The sequence below is a fragment of the Homarus americanus genome, unplaced genomic scaffold (assembly GCF_018991925.1).
Source record: "Homarus americanus isolate GMGI-L3 unplaced genomic scaffold, GMGI_Hamer_2.0 scaffold3929, whole genome shotgun sequence".
Classification (NCBI taxonomy): domain Eukaryota; kingdom Metazoa; phylum Arthropoda; class Malacostraca; order Decapoda; family Nephropidae; genus Homarus; species Homarus americanus.
Window position 1 is genome coordinate 146,172 of NW_024749541.1, and position 16,780 is coordinate 162,951.

The 16,780-nt window shown below is 45.8% G+C and overlaps 2 protein-coding genes across 2 annotated transcripts; one reads left to right on the forward strand and one right to left on the reverse strand.

Annotated features, from left to right (window-relative positions):
- The first annotated feature begins 593 nt into the window (after nucleotides 1–593).
- LOC121853379 (basic salivary proline-rich protein 1-like) lies at nucleotides 594–4,230 on the forward strand. Its single transcript, XM_042347447.1, has 6 exons — nucleotides 594–1,137; nucleotides 1,366–1,559; nucleotides 1,866–1,999; nucleotides 2,312–2,428; nucleotides 3,204–3,320; nucleotides 4,095–4,230. Exons 1-6 carry the CDS (start codon nucleotides 594–596, stop codon nucleotides 4,228–4,230), a joined length of 1,242 nt encoding a protein of 413 aa, XP_042203381.1.
- Nucleotides 4,231–7,004: 2,774 nt separating this feature from the next.
- LOC121853380 (tachykinins-like) lies at nucleotides 7,005–15,938 on the reverse strand (the record flags this gene model as incomplete). Its single annotated transcript, XM_042347448.1, is given in 5 exon segments — nucleotides 7,005–8,210; nucleotides 9,352–9,520; nucleotides 10,115–10,215; nucleotides 10,473–10,625; nucleotides 15,670–15,938. Coding segments are annotated over 4 exon segments (691 nt in total), but the record flags the coding sequence as incomplete, so codon positions are not given.
- Between the last annotated feature and the right edge of the window lie 842 nt (nucleotides 15,939–16,780).

A 16,780-nucleotide genomic window follows, 5' to 3' on the forward strand; every position in this document is an offset into this window, starting at 1 on the left:
CAGGGCCCTTTCCAGCCTCAGGGACAGCGGCGCCCCCCCCCCCCCCCAGGGGACCCTACCAAGGGTCTCCAGGGGCCCTATGACATCGTTGTTCGTTGTTTCATATACAGTATATTACATACTAACAGCAGTCTCTTCCTGAACTATGATTGGTGGACAATTCTTCTAACCCGCCAAATTACAGCCAATAGGAGAAGAGAACAGTCAGTCAGCACAACACCTCAACTTATGTTTTCCTGTTGGATATTATTCCCCATTACCTTCTTCAGAATGCGTTGATACTGGAATTGTGATGGGCTGTGTGCTTATTTAACTCAGCATCTCCCGGAGTTCCAAATAGTGCAAAAACTACTGCACTCAGGGGCCCTACAGGACTCGCACTCTCAGAGGCCCTCTCAGGGACGGCGGCGCCTTAGAGAACCTCACAGGTGCAGTGGCGCCCCCATCGACCTTCCTAAGGGTGGCGGTGCCTCCAGGGGCTCTCTCAGGGTCGACAGTTTCCCTAGAGGTCCTCCCAGGGATGGTGGCGTCCCTAGGGACCCTTTCAGAGGCGGTGAGTTCCCCAGGGACCTTCTCAGGGCGGTGGTGCCTCCATGGGCCCTCCCAGGGACGGCAGTGCTACCAAGGACCCTGCCAGAGAAGGGGGTGCCTCCAGGCACCCTCCCAGGGGTGGCGACACGCCCAGGGACCCTCCCAGGATCGGCGGCGACCACAGAGACCCTTCTAGGGGTAGCAGGGCATTTAAAGCCCCTCTCAGGGACGGTGGAGCCCCAAATTACACTTCTAGGGATGGTGATATCCCCAGGGATCACCCAGGGACACTCCCGGGGGCGGCAGCACGTCCAGGGTCTTTCCCAGTGGGCATCGGAGATCCATGGACACTCCCAGGGACAGCGGTGCCCCCAGGAACCATCCCAGGGGTAAGGGCGTTCCCAGGAGCTCACTCATGGACGGCGGCGTCTCCAAGGACATTCTTAGGGACAGCGACGCCCCCAGGGACTCTTACAGTGCCCCTCCCAGGGGCGGCGGCGCCCCCAAGGACCCTCCCACAAACGGCGGCACCCCCAGGGACACTCCTTGGGGCGGAGCCCCTCCAGGGACCCTACTATGAGTCCCAAGGAAACCTATTACATGGTTGTTCGTTGTTTCATATACAGTGTATTACATAATTACAGCAGTTCCTTACTGATCTGTGATTGGTGGACTATTCTTTTAGCCCGCCAAATTACAGCCAATAGGAGAAGAGAACAGTCAGTCAGCACAACACCTCAACTTATGTTTTCCTGTTGGATATTATTCCCCGTTACCTTTTTCAGAATGCCATGATACTAGAATTGTGATGGGCTGTATGTTTATTTAACTCAGCATCTCCCGGAGTTCCAAACAGTGCAAAAACTACTGCACTCAGGTGCCGTATAGGGCTCGCACTCTCAGAGGCCCTCTCAGGGACGGTGGCGCCTCAGAGAACCTTACAGGTGCGGTGGCACCCCCAGGGACACTCCTTGGGGCAGAGCCCCTCCAGGAACCCTACTATGGGTCCCAAGGGAACCTATGACATGGTTTTTCGTTGTTTCATATTCAGTATATTACATACTTCCAGCAGTTCCTTACTGATCTATGATTGGTGGACTATTCTTTTAGCCCGCCAAATTACAGCCAATAGGAGAAGAGAACAGTCAGTCAGCACAACACCTCAACTTATGTTTTCCTGTTGGATATTATTCCTCGTTACCTTCTTCAGAATGCGTTGATACTGGAATTGTGATGGGCTGTGTGTGTGTTTGTATAACTCAACATCTCCCGGAGTTGCAAATAGTGCAATAATTACTGCACCCAGGGGCCCTATAGGTCTTGTACTCCCGGAGGCCCTCTTAGGGACGGCAGGACCCCAGAGACCCCCACAGAGGCAGCTGCGCCCCCAGGAACCATTCCAGGGATGGTGGCGCTCCCAGGGACCCACTCAGGGGCGGCAGCGTCCCCAAGGACCCTTCCACGGACGGCAACGCCCCCAGGAACCCTATGACATTGTTGTTCAATGTTTCATATATATTACATACTTCCAACAGTCCCTTACTGAACTATGATTGGTGGACTATTCTTTTAGCCCGCCAAATTACAGCCAATAGGAGAAGAGAACAGTCAGTCAGCACAACACCTCAACTTATGTTTTCCTGTTGGATTCTATTCCCCGTTACCTTCTTCAGAATGCGATGATATTGGAAATGTGATGGGCTGTGTGTGTGTTTATTTAACTCAGCATCTCCCGGAGTTCCAAATAGTGCAAAAACTACTGCACTCAGGGGCCCTACAGAGCTCGCGCTCTCAGAGGCCCTCTCAGGGACGGTGGCGCCTTAGAGAACCTTACAGGTGCGGTGGCACCCCCAGGGACACTCCTTGGGGCGGAGCCCCTCCAGGAACCCTACTATGGGTCCCAAGGGAACCTATGACATGGTTTTTCGTTGTTTCATATTCAGTATATTACATACTTCCAGCAGTTCCTTACTGATCTATGATTGGTGGACTATTCTTTTAGCCCGCCAAATTACAGCCAATAGGAGAAGAGAACAGTCAGTCAGCACAACACCTCAACTTATGTTTTCCTGTTGGATATTATTCCTCGTTACCTTCTTCAGAATGCGTTGATACTGGAATTGTGATGGGCTGTGTGTGTGTTTGTTTAACTCAACATCTCCCGGAGTTGCAAATAGTGCAATAATTACTGCACCCAGGGGCCCTATAGGTCTTGTACTCCCGGAGGCCCTCTTAGGGACGGCAGGACCCCAGAGACCCCCACAGAGGCAGCTGCGCCCCCAGGAACCATCCCAGGGATGGTGGCGCTCCCAGGGACCCACTCAGGGGCGGCAGCGTCCCCAAGGACCCTTCCACGGACGGCAACGCCCCCAGGAACCCTATGACATTGTTGTTCAATGTTTCATATATATTACATACTTCCAACAGTCCCTTACTGAACTATGATTGGTGGACTATTCTTTTAGCCCGCCAAATTACAGCCAATAGGAGAAGAGAACAGTCAGTCAGCACAACACCTCAACTTATGTTTTCCTGTTGGATTCTATTCCCCGTTACCTTCTTCAGAATGCGATGATATTGGAAATGTGATGGGCTGTGTGTGTGTTTATTTAACTCAGCATCTCCCGGAGTTCCAAATAGTGCAAAAACTACTGCACTCAGGGGCCCTACAGAGCTCGCGCTCTCAGAGGCCCTCTCAGGGACGGTGGCGCCTTAGAGAACCTTACAGGTGCGGTGGCACCCCCAGGGACACTCCTTGGGGCGGAGCCCCTCCAGGAACCCTACTATGGGTCCCAAGGGAACCTATGACATGGTTTTTCGTTGTTTCATATTCAGTATATTACATACTTCCAGCAGTTCCTTACTGATCTATGATTGGTGGACTATTCTTTTAGCCCGCCAAATTACAGCCAATAGGAGAAGAGAACAGTCAGTCAGCACAACACCTCAACTTATGTTTTCCTGTTGGATATTATTCCTCGTTACCTTCTTCAGAATGCGTTGATACTGGAATTGTGATGGGCTGTGTGTGTGTTTGTATAACTCAACATCTCCCGGAGTTGCAAATAGTGCAATAATTACTGCACCCAGGGGCCCTATAGGTCTTGTACTCCCGGAGGCCCTCTTAGGGACGGCAGGACCCCAGAGACCCCCACAGAGGCAGCTGCGCCCCCAGGAACCATCCCAGGGATGGTGGCGCTCCCAGGGACCCACTCAGGGGCGGCAGCGTCCCCAAGGACCCTTCCACGGACGGCAACGCCCCCAGGAACCCTATGACATTGTTGTTCAATGTTTCATATATATTACATACTTCCAACAGTCCCTTACTGAACTATGATTGGTGGACTATTCTTTTAGCCCGCCAAATTACAGCCAATAGGAGAAGAGAAGAGTCAGTCAGCACAACACCTCAACTTATGTTTTCCTGTTGGATTTTATTCCCCGTTACCTTCTTCAGAATGCGATGATATTGGAAATGTGATGGCTGTGTGTGTGTTTATTTAACTCAGCATCTCCCGGAGTTCCAAATTGTGCAAAAACTACTGCACTCAGGGGCCCTACAGAGCTCGCGCTCTCAGAGGCCCTCTCAGGGACGGTGGCGCCTTAGAGAACCTTATAGGTGCGGTGGCACCCCCAGGGACACTCCTTGGGGCGGAGCCCCTCCAGGAACCCTACTATGGGTCCCAAGGGAACCTATGACATGGTTTTTCGTTGTTTCATATTCAGTATATTACATACCTCCAGCAGTTCCTTACTGATCTATGATTGGTGGAGTATTCCTTTAGCCCGCCAAATTACAGCCAATAGGAGAAGAGAACAGTCAGTCAGCACAACACCTCAACTTATGTTTTCCTGTTGGATATTATTCCCCGTTACCTTCTTCAGAATGCGATGATACTAGAATTGTGATGGGCTGTATGTATATTTAACTCAGCATCTCCCGGAGTTCCAAATAGTGCAAAAACTACTTTACTCAGGGGCCCTACAGAGCTCGCGCTCTCAGAGGCCCTCTGTTGGACGGCGACGCCCAAGGGACCCTCACAGGGGAAACGGCACCCCCAGGAAGCATCCCAGGGGTGGTGGTGTTCCTAGATGCCCTTTCAGGGGTGGCGGTGTCCCTAGGAACCCTCCCACAAGCAGTGGCGCCCGCATGGACACTCCCAGCGATAGCGGCTCCTCCAGGGAATCTTGCAGTGCCCCTGCAGCGCCCCCAAGGACCCTCCTACGGACGGCGGCGCCGCAGGGACCCTCCTTGGGGGATGCACCCCCAGGGACTCTCCCAAAGTTCCCAAGGGACCCTATGGCATGGTTGTTCATTGTTTCATATACCGTATATTACATACTTCCAGCAGTTCCTTACTGATCTATGATTGGTGGACTATTCTTTTAGCCCGCCAAATTACAGCCAATAGGAGAAGAGAACAGTCAGTCAGCACAACACCTCAACTTATGTTTTCCTGTTGGATTTTATTCCCCGTTACCTTCTTCAGAATGCGATGATATTGGAAATGTGATGGGCTGTGTGTGTGTTTATTTAACTCAGCATCTCCCGGAGTTCCAAATAGTGCAAAAACTACTTTACTCAGGGGCCCTACAGAGCTCGCGCTCTCAGAGGCCCTCTGTTGGACGGCGACGCCCAAGGGACCCTCACAGGGGTAACGGCACCCCCAGGAAGCATCCCAGGGATGGTGGTGTTCCTAGATGCCCTTTCAAGGGCGGCGGTGTCCCTAGGAACCCTCCCACAAGCAGTGGCGCTCGCATGGACACTCCCAGCGACAGCGGCTCCTCCAGGGACTCTCGCAGTGCCCCTGCAGCGCCCCCAAGGACCCTCCTACGGACGGCGGCGCCGCAGGGACCCTCCTTGGGGGATGCACCCCCAGGGACCCTCCCAAAGGTCCCAAGGGAACCTATGGCATGGTTGTTCATTGTTTCATATACCGTATATTACATACTTCCAGCAGTTCCTTACTGATCTGTGATTGGTGGAGTATTCCTTTAGCCCGCCAAATTACAGCCAATAGGAGAAGAGAACAGTCAGTCAGCACAACACCTCAACTTATGTTTTCCTGTTGGATTTTATTCCCCGTTCCCTTCTTCAGAATGCGATGATATTGGAAATGTGATGGCTGTGTGTATTTATTCAACGTTTAATCTTTATTAGTGGTGACATATATTATGCTTGGAAAAATTCACTTTCATATGGCAATTAACAGAACTGTATTTATCTCATTGGTATTACCATATCATGTACTGCTCTAAATGTGTCCAGAATATATATCTTCTGCCTTGTTTATAGGTGAAGACATTCGTGTTCAGCTCCACACTTGGCAATGGGATATAATCAGAACCAGCTTCCCACTTTCCATATACTGTACCGAGAATTCCTGTGTCTAAATCTGCTCAGGGAACTTCTGTTGTACCTGTGAGAGGCTTTTATTGTTTAGTCAATATAGCATATCACAATCTTGATTTTTGATTCGTATTCAGCCTTTCTTACTAAGAAATCAATATTCTTGATATTTATGTTTTCTCGGACTCTTCACAAAGTCTACTTTCCATGACCTCAAACAAAATTCCTTGACTTTTCCATGGATACATTTCTTCACCAATGTTTTCTTTGGACTGTGACAACCCTAACTTGGCAGGACTAACAAATTTGAGTAGCATGAGCCTGATACTACAAAAATTTTACAGGGTTGGCCAAGTCCTACTCAAATTTTTGCCTTCCTTGCCTCAGCTAACATACCTCTATCTAAACTTCTCATGCCTTGCCTTTTGTGACTTTAGCCTACTTTTCCCTATTTGCTATTTTACCCAAAGTTTGGTGAGCTCCTTACTCTAGCCTAACTTACCTTGCTCCACATTACCCCTTGGTAGTCTTGCCTAATTTAACTTCCTTTACTTCACCACAACCAAACATGCAGCTTGCCCACCCTAAAACTCATTACTGCCACGCTTGCTCTACTGTACTTAATTTTAGTTTAAAGCTTATTATGTCGTACCTTATGCAAACCAGGCTTGTCTTACCATAATCAGGTTGACTAGACCTTAGTATATTCTGACTTACAATACCTTAGCTAAAAATAGCTCAACTTTACCCCCAAAATAGATGCACCCGTACAGTACTCTACCTTACCCCATAATGGCTGAGCTTTTACTACTGTATTCCTTCACCAAGCTTGCCTTACCTTTCCCTAGCCTGTCCTTTCTTGGACTTCCCTAAGCTGCCCTGAAAATCAGATGGTTAAACTTTTACTTTTATCTTCTTCGCCACTGATCAGCTCGTTAGCCTCATGGGGGGATCAGACACGTCAGTTTTATACACTGTTGGCAAGTACTGGGCATGCACTGGCCCCTGAATGCATCTGAACCCGCTCCGGTCAAGTATGGTCTTGAAACAGCTCACACTCGGTGCCGTCACAGCTAACAGGACAGGATAGTGTAAATGCATTATAAATAAAACCACAAAGAACTACGAGGATTGTCTTTTATTGCAATTAGAGTAATGCAATTACAGAATATTTTGGTATCTTTCGACTTTAGTGGAGGAGACACCTCGTCTTGACCTTCCACAGTTGCCTCTATGGTTGTGAACCAGTGCTAACTCCATCTTATTTTGAAAATAAATGGGATCTATATATTTTAGAAGGTCCTACTTTCATTGCCTAAATGATACAAACTACTACAAATTAATAAAATATGGCTGTCAAAAAATTCCATGCCATTAATGGCATTTCACTGTAATTATTGCTAATCACTGACACTTTTAAACAATCAAAATTTAATTAACAAAACTGTAATGTCAAGCAAGGCAACTGGGAGAGTCAAAATCACTCAGCAGTGACCAAATAATGTCACAAGTTGCATCATAAGCAGTAACACTATTACGAGTGTCATGACCACTTGATGCAAGGACCTGGTCAATTACACCAGAAATGATATGTTATATGATGGCAAATTTTACCTTCATCCATATATTAATTTACAAATTAATTTCTCTATAATTTACAAGATTATAATGATGTACAGACAGTAAGGTTCATATTCTATTGAGAGAGAAAACCAGCCAAGGGAAACGGAATAAGAGAAGGGTAAATGAGAAGGGTTTTACATGGTGCTGTGGTATCTGAACCTCTGCACTACGTCCCCCAGCCTCCAACACCTCTAACAGGGGTACAGCTATCACACTACTTATCACTTAGGCTGAAATGAGCACTACACAAGATTTGACAGTGTGTTGGACTCAACTGTACAGATAGACTACAGTGATGGAGAAAGCTGTAGGTTAGAGAAAGTAGAGAACAAGGATATAAGAATACTTTTGGGCAAATGTGGACGTCAATGGTAGAAGCTGCACAGAACTTGCACTACTTGCTGCTGTCATCACCCCCCTGCTGAGTGTATATACGACTAATATTTGTTATAAATATTTGGGGGTTTAACATTTTCTCTTTTATTTCTATTATATCAGTATTGCTTAGCTACATAATATTATCTGTGGAGGAACTACCAAGATCTGGTCAGAGGTAACTACTAGTGATGACAAAAGAGTCCTGCACTAAGGTGTCTGACTTGGCTGGGAAGGTCACTGGAAATGGTGCTTCTGAGTTATGCAGGGATGACGGCTCTAGGGATGATCTTGAGACACGGTAGAGCAGAGTGTAGGGAGCATCTCACTCCTGCAACACAGACAGTTATTTCTGTATGTTGTCAACTTGTGTCATGATGCCAAAACATGAGAATGTTCTCTCATATTATTAAACTTGAATTCATAAGAACATCTACATGGTATACACAACAATTTATTTAAAGACATGAAGCAAAAACCATGGCATATCCCTTCAAATTAGAGGTTTCTTAAACTTAAGTTTACTCTATCTGTTAAGGACACACTCACTTAAAAATTGCTGTCAAGTATGAAGGGCATTATGTTAAAGGGACTAATGTACGTTCAGACAATGCTCATCATTGTCATGCAACCATCAAGTGTTTATTCTATAAAGAATTGTTGAAAGCTGACATAGAATGCAAATTTAATATAAAATACCTAACAGTTGCAGTCTTCTTATAGTCTGTTGACTTAAACCTTGGAACAGAGGTCTAGAATCAGTTTGTAGCAAGGCGGCTGATAGGGTGGTTGATGGACACACAAATAGTCACTACAGTTCTTTAGTGTTTTAGTCTATCGTACAGTATTTATAAAGTGATGTTTTAAGAGATATTAACTTTTCTGTGTTGATCTTTAATAATTTCCACACTTGGGGAAGCAAAAACTAGTATATGATAACACTTTAAGTAATACGTACTGTATAAATATCTGGGAGAACAAAATTTCAGTGACATCCTCTACTGACTCGCTCATTGTGTTTGTGTTCTCTTTATGATAATTTTATTACCAGTGCATTCCAAAAGCTAATTTTTGCTTCGCCAAGGGCAGAAATTATCAGAGATCAACTCAGAAAAATTATTATCTCTTAAAATGTCAGGGAGTGTAAACCGCGACAACCAAGGTTATACAATATACTATACTGTACTGTACTGTACTGTACTGTACTGTACTGTACTGTACTGTACAGCAAGATTTTATAGAACCTAACCCTTCTGAGTATCAGGAGATAACTGTAGCTAGTTCAATGCTCCTGATGAAAAATGACAAAAGAAACATTACCTGAATAATGTACATTTATATATCTACTCTGATTCTACCACATGCTTTCAACACTTTAACTGTGGCACTTGATAGTTTTTTAATTGCAGTAATGTACTAAAAAGGAATTACAACTTGCCGTACAAACACGAATTATATTAAAGGCAACTCACCTCAGCCCCTCATACCAAGGAAGCCTGAGGGTGTTCTCTTGTCCACTCCTGTCATGCTTATCTCCTCGTCGGGGTTCTCACTGTAATAAGCCTTCTTGCCACGCATACCCAAAAATCCAGAGGGAGCTCGCTTCTGCTGCTGCTGCCCATCTACCACTGCCGTCAAGGCCTGAAGGGGAAGGAATACTTGTAAGAAATGTAAGTGACTTGGAAACTTATGAGAGAGACTTGTTAGTCTACATTGAACACTGTCCCATACCAGGACTGCATGGCTAAATTTTTTTTTAAGAAACGTGTCTTAAAATTTCTTAATTTCATGTCAACACCAGCAAATAAAGTACTGTATTTACAAAACAATTATTATTTTCATTGACAAAATTAAATAAGAGCAAGCAATTTACTGCAATGATTATTTTAAAGTAATACCAAATTTATGTATTGTATTAACTCAAATTAGGAACTTCCACACCTCTGTTGCCTTCAGTTACTTCTCCCTCACCTTTCAGGTTTTCTTGATTTACTTCTCATTCTTTTATAATTTATTTAATATTGATCTTTACAGCGAAGAAATTTGGTAAGAGCTTTATTTATAATGTATTATATCATTAGATAAATAAGGTAATTAATAGGCAAACTATCATTAAATATCTTTGACAAAAAGTTCAGGCACTTGTGGGAATTCAACAAGAACAAAAGTAATCAGAGTTCTCAGGTGCTAACAGCTGACGTTATTGGTCTGAAAGTGGATGAGACGATGGCCCACCTGGATGTAAGCGTCCATGTCGCTGTCGTCATCATAGTACTTCTTGCCCCTCATACCCAGGAAACCAGAGGGAGCCTTCTTGCCTCTCATTCCAAGGAAACCTGTGGAAAAAAACCTGTGTCAGATACCGATAATGTTCATCTACCAGGGATGGAGTGAATACAGGACCTTAAGTCCCCCTAAACCATGAACAGATCCTATTTACAACCTCTATGACCCTTCTATTATATATTACTATATATAGCGTATCAAACCCAGGGATTTACTGTACAGTTTCTGTAGTAATGAACTTATGCCTGAATTTGCACCTGTCCTTATATTTGTGAATCAAATTTCTAAGTCTTCATATAACACCCACCTGAGGGAGCCTTCTTGCCGCGCATGCCAAGGAAGCCAGATGGGGCGCGCTTCAGCAAGATCTCGAGGTCGTTGTCGGCAGTGGCGTCACTGAACACCTCTTCATCGCTCTTCTTCCCGCGCATTCCCAGGAAGCCAGAGGGAGCCTTCTTGGCTATAAGACAGGAAGTTGGTTGAGATACGGGAAAAGATTAAATCCTTTATTCCTTAACAATTTATCTTCACAGGTAATATAATTATGATCCTGGTAATACACAGGTAACGCATAAGCCACCCTATACCAAAGGTCATTAACAACCAAGTTTCTGGTTGTTTAAATTCCGATATCGTGACATTATCCACTAACTAAAATAATAATGAAGAAATTTACCTGTAGTTAATATTAAACGGACGGTCCACACTTTGCATGATGGATGCTTTCCAACTCTTGTCTATTCACGGCCTCACGTCCCAACACGACCTCTTGTGGGCTGTGTGAGGTCCGTGCTGTGACATTCTCCCGGTAACCATATTTATACCATCTCTATACAGCCCCCAGAGTCTAATTTACTAAGTCTTCCCGCCTGTCAAAATACATCAGCGCTCTGAGGAACTCCCGGCTGCGGTGTTCTTCCTGTATATACTATTATAATCTCTAACTAGTAGGGACTAGATGACCGCCTGTCTTTTTTCTCTTTTTACACGAAATTTTGACTGACAGTGACTTTCCCAAGAACTCGGACGTCAAGGAATAATTTGCAACCAGGGGAATCAATAACGTTTGATTTGTTGAAACAAAACTGGTATAATCCTAAACGAAACTGCAGGAAACCTTACAGCATATGACTGATGGCGGCATTAAGAGTTGACATGACGTCAGTTACAGCGTATATGAAATAGAAGTACAGATTGTTGACGTGAAGGAAAGGCTCCAGAGTTTGATGAAGCTCACAAAGCGACGCTGAATATGTACAAGGATAAGTCTTGGAGCCCGTGTATAGCCGCTGATTGAACAGAGGGCGACAACACTCACCGGTAAGTAGAGACATCTGGCGGGTGGCGGGACAACCACCTCCATCACCACCACTACCTCTGGGAAATCACGATATCTTCCTTGATATATACAACACAAACTTGCCCTATGACCTCCTCCTATAGGTCCCCAGCCGTTACCAACACCTCTTCCCTCCCAGACCAGATATCCCTCCTCCTAGTCACAGGCCTGGCATTTGACATTATTAGGGCCCTGCCACTCTTTGCCATAAACAGATAAAATGTACCGGGAACTTTCCCCCCACACACTCATCATTCTCTCACTTTATGTAACTTGACAAAACTTATGACCCTTCAGGCTTTTACGCCCTTAATGTACGAGTCATAAAGGCAAGTATGAACTTTTCATACTTCCCTGTTGGGCGCTGTAAACGCTTCTGCGCTTCACCTTGCACAGGATGTAAGGGGGTGCCCAATAAACTAGCCCCCTCGGGGGCAAATCTGAATCTATACAACACGAATAATATATCACTCAGAATTTCTAATTTTGGCTGATGCGACATAATGAATGAAGGTGATGAATATTGCTATGTGAATGGTGGTTAAGAACATATGTTTATTCATCTCATTCACACTTGCAATAATTCGTGGGGATATTAATTACGCTGGTGTGTTGTAGACCGAGTGGCGTGACCCGTGAATTATGCCTTTGTGTTTCAATTTTTCCCAACAGTCTTGTGTATAATTAACTCAAGTGGAGTTTTTTTTAATCAGTAAACTAGCAACTTGTAGAAGAATGTACGTTAATGATTCTAATTGGAGTGTAAGATTTATCACGCACCGCCGCCTGCTTTATACTGTACCAACATTGAGACACGACACATTATTGCTTAAATATTATTACCAAATATCGCAATAATGAACCTGATAACTGAAAAAAAAATTAAGTTTTTTCTTTAGCGTTGAGGCTAGATAATGCCTTCCATCTGTCTACCTTATCAGTGCCAGTGTCAAATATTTTCTGCCAGAAATTTTTGGCTTGGCATCAGACAGCACATTGGCCTCAATATTAACAGAGTTGGCGGTGTTGTGTAGAACTTCTGGGTACCCACGCTACCCAGGCCTCTCTAGCACGACTCTGAATTCTAGGCCAAACCAGTTTAAACTTGACGACATAACAAACCTTTTACCCTAATACTTGACACACACACACACATAAAACTTTCAACAAGATACTTCAGTATTAGGAGGTGTTGACAATGTTTGGGAATATATTATGACTGAGAGATACACTACCACTAACGAAAGCATGGCGAAGAACTGATCATTAGATGCCTTAAGCTGCACCTGACACAAAAAAAGGATCCCTCACGAGCGAAAACATAATCAGATAGGTCAGTAAAGGTGGAAAATTGAGTGAAGATACTGATGAACGGACCCCATGCAGCCCAAAAAAACTGAGACTGGGTGTCCGGTACGATAACTGCCCTAGTGCCAAAAAGGTAAACAGTAGTAGTGGCTGGCATCCCTATTCACCCCACCATGCCAGACGTATGTCCACCATCCTCCTGCTTGTAGTGACACTCTTACGGTACATCCACATCTATTTACCTTCCTACCTAACTAACTATATTTATCATACATATCTCTACTTATCTATTTATGTCTATCTATTTGTCAATACTTCATGAACTGTATAGATTGTCTGTCTAGTCCAGTTACCTAAACAGTGAGGCGGTTCAACGGAGACTACCTGTGTCGACCCACGTCAGGTGAGTTCAGTACCCCTCAATACTGCCTCCCCCAGAAGACCACCACACTCACACGTCCTCAGACCGAGAACCAAAACAATAAAGTCAGAGAGTCTGAGTTTGTATCAAGAACAGGGGATGTATCTAATAATGGCCCCAGTACCCTCATTAGTGGAGCTAGTCTACTAACTCCCTGTGTACGGGTTATGTTATTAAGAATATACACACACCAGACTAACTCCGGGTTATATTATTAAGTATATACACAAGGTTAACTCAGTTCAAGATGTAAAAAGCACTCGTACGTGTGCACCAGCTCAAAAAAGTTTCGAGCAAGTGGTTTGACCAGGTAAGTAGGAAAAAATAGCTAAAAAAGTTGTAAGAATAAAAGCCAAGAGTCTTACTTGTACTCACACTGAAGTACACTTGAACGTTCACTTATGTTGCTGTTTTAAATATTTCATTATTTAATAGATGGTCTTTGCAGTGTTATATTTTACACCAGTAGCGTTGAAGGCTTCAGAGACATCCATAAATCTTTGATGATTGGTCAAGCTTTGATATCTCTATCCAATCAGATCATCGTGTCTCATGTGTGAGATTTAAGGCGAATTTGATCCTTTAGTTTTACTTACGGAGGCCACGTCACAACCACGGGAAAAACAATGACTCAAACCAAACCTAACCTAACCTAACCTAACCTAACCTAACCTAACCTAACCTAACCTAACCTAACCCAAAGTGCCCGTCTCTCCATCTTATTTACCTCGTTGCTTTGTTAAGGTTAGGTCGTGCTTATCGAAGGCTGGGTCAGGTCACGTTAAGGGATGAAATTCAATTATGAAAACCATGGACTGGATCGAGGGTAGGAGGGTGTGAGGCAGATATATCATCCCTCACTACAGCAGTTGAGGTAGGCTTGGTGTGAGGTAGACTGGGTATGAGATAGGCTGGGTATGAGGCAGGTTGGGTGTGAGGTAGGCTGGGTATGAGGCAGGTTGGGTGTGAAGCAGGCGGGGTGTGAGGTAGGCTGGGTGTGAGGGTAGTGGGTGGTGTGGGGTAGGCTGGGTGAGGCAGGTTGGGTGAGGCAGGCAGGCTGGGTGTGAGGTAGGCTGGGTGTGTAGTGTAGGCTGGGTGTGGCTGTAGAGGTAGGCTGGGTGTGAGGTAGGCTGGGTGTGAGGTAGGCTGGGTGTGTGAGGTAGGCTGAGGTAGGCTGGGTGAGGTAGGCTGGTGTGAGGCAGGCTGGGTGAGGTAGGCTGGTGTGAGGTAGGCTAGGCGTGAGATAGGCTGTGAGGGAGGCTGGGTGTGAGGTGTGGTGAGGTAGGGGGTGCAGGTGAGGCTGGGTGTGGGGTGAGGCTGGGGTGGTGAGGTAGGCTGGGTGTGAGGTAGGCTGGGTGAGGCAGGCTGGTGTGAGGCAGGCTGGGCATGAGGCAGGCTGGTGTGAGGTAGGCTATAGGTGGGGTGGGCTGGGTGTGAAGCAGGGGGTGTGAAGCAGGCAGGGGGGTGTGAGGTAGGCTGGGTAGGCTGGGTGAGGTAGGCTGGGGTGAGGTAGGCTGGGTGTGAGGTAGGCTGGGTGTGAGGCAGGCTGGGTGTGAGGCAGGCTGGGTGTGAGGTAGGCTGAGGCAGGTGTGAGGTAGGCTGGGTGTGAGGCAGGCTGGGTGGAGGCAGGCTGGGTGTGAGGCTGGGTGTGGGCTGGGTGAGGCAGGCTGGGTGTGAGGCAGTGTGAGGTAGGCTGGGTGTGAGGCAGGCTGGGTGTGGAGGTAGGCTGGGTGTGGATGTAAGGCAGGCTGGGTGAGGTAGGCTGGGGGAGGCAGGTTGGGTGTGAGGTAGGCTGGGTGTGAGGCAGGCTGGGTGTGAGGTAGGCTGGGTGAGGAGGCTGGGTGTGGAGGAGGCTGGGCATCAGGCTGGGTGTGAGGTAGGCTGGGTGTGAGGTGGGGCTGGGTATAGGCTGGGTGTGAGGCAGGTTGGGTGTGAGGTAGGCTGGGTGTGAGGCAGGTTGGGTGTGAGGCAGGTTGGGTGTGAGGTAGGCTGGGTGTGAGGTAGGCTGGGTGTAAGGCAGGCTGGGTGTGAGTAGGCTGGGTGTGAGGTAGGCTGGGTGTAAGGCAGGCTGGGTGTGAGTAGGCTGGGTATGAGGCAGGTTGGGTGTGAGGTAGGCTGGGTGTGGAGGCAGGTTGGGTGTGAGGTAGGCTGGGTATGAGGGCAGGTTGGGTGTGAGGTAGGCTGGGTATGAGGCAGGTTGGGTGTGTGGGTAGGCTGGTGTGAGGAGTAGGCTGGGTGTGAGGGCAGGTTGGGTGTGAGGTAGGCTGGGTGTGGGCAGGTTGGGTGTGAGGTAGGCTGGGTGTGAGGCAGGTTGGGTGTGAGGCTGGTGTGAGGCAGAGGTTGGGTGTGAGGCAGGTTGGGTGTGAGGTAGGCTGGGTGTGAGGTAGGCTGGGTGTAAGGCAGGCTGGGTGTAAGGCAGGCGGGGTCGGTACTCACTTTTCCAGGGGACAGCGAAGAGCATAGGGAGATTGTTGTCCCTGAGGCCGTAGAGTGGGTATGGGTCTGGCAGGGATGAGTATTCGCTGGCGGCGGTGTTGTCATCGAGGGCTGTGGATGCGTCCTTCTTGCCTCTCATGCCTAGGAAGCCAGAGGGCGCCCGCCTCTCCCTGTCCTGAGGGGTGTCCTGGCCCTCACCCGCAGCAGATACCACGCCCATGACCACCACCACGCCCAGTAATACAGCCCACGTACACGCCCGCACCATTCTGTAAACGCAAGAACATGAAATACAAGAACACTAATTACTGACTAAAGAGCTAACGAGTAGACTAAATATAAATGATGTTCACGTATCTAGTCAACAAGAATAAACAGCTCACGCCATAATGAATCGCAATGTCATGTTTGGTAACTGTGAGATATGTACTAAGATATGCCGATAATACTAATATATGCTGAGGCGTGTAGCCATATGCTGGGAATTCTGGGATATAAAGGCGATGATAAGATATATATATATATATATATATATATATATATATATATATATATATATATATATATATATATATATATATATATATATATATATATTAATAATATATATATATATATATATATATATATATATATATATATATATATATATATATATATATATATATATATATAAAGGTACTACACACACACACACAAACACGAATCGTCCATAAGACAATATAGTGGAGATAGTGAAACGTGGGGCGCGATGTCCGTAGACTTTATCAGCCATATGGGTAATGTAAATTTTTACGATGCTGATATTGTTTCTCTCCGCAGCAGTGTTGTATTTTAGTCTATATATATATATATATATATATATATATATATATATATATATATATATATATATATATATATATATATATATATATATATATATATATATATATATGTCATTAAGATGTAACAATACAAAAAACTGTTGTCCCTATTTTGTGTAAAAATGTCAATTGCCTTTTAAAGCCTAATCGGTGATTGTTCTTATTTAGCGTGACACACACACACACACACACACACACACACACACACACACACACCTCCGCGCAGTCTGCCACTACTACAAAAT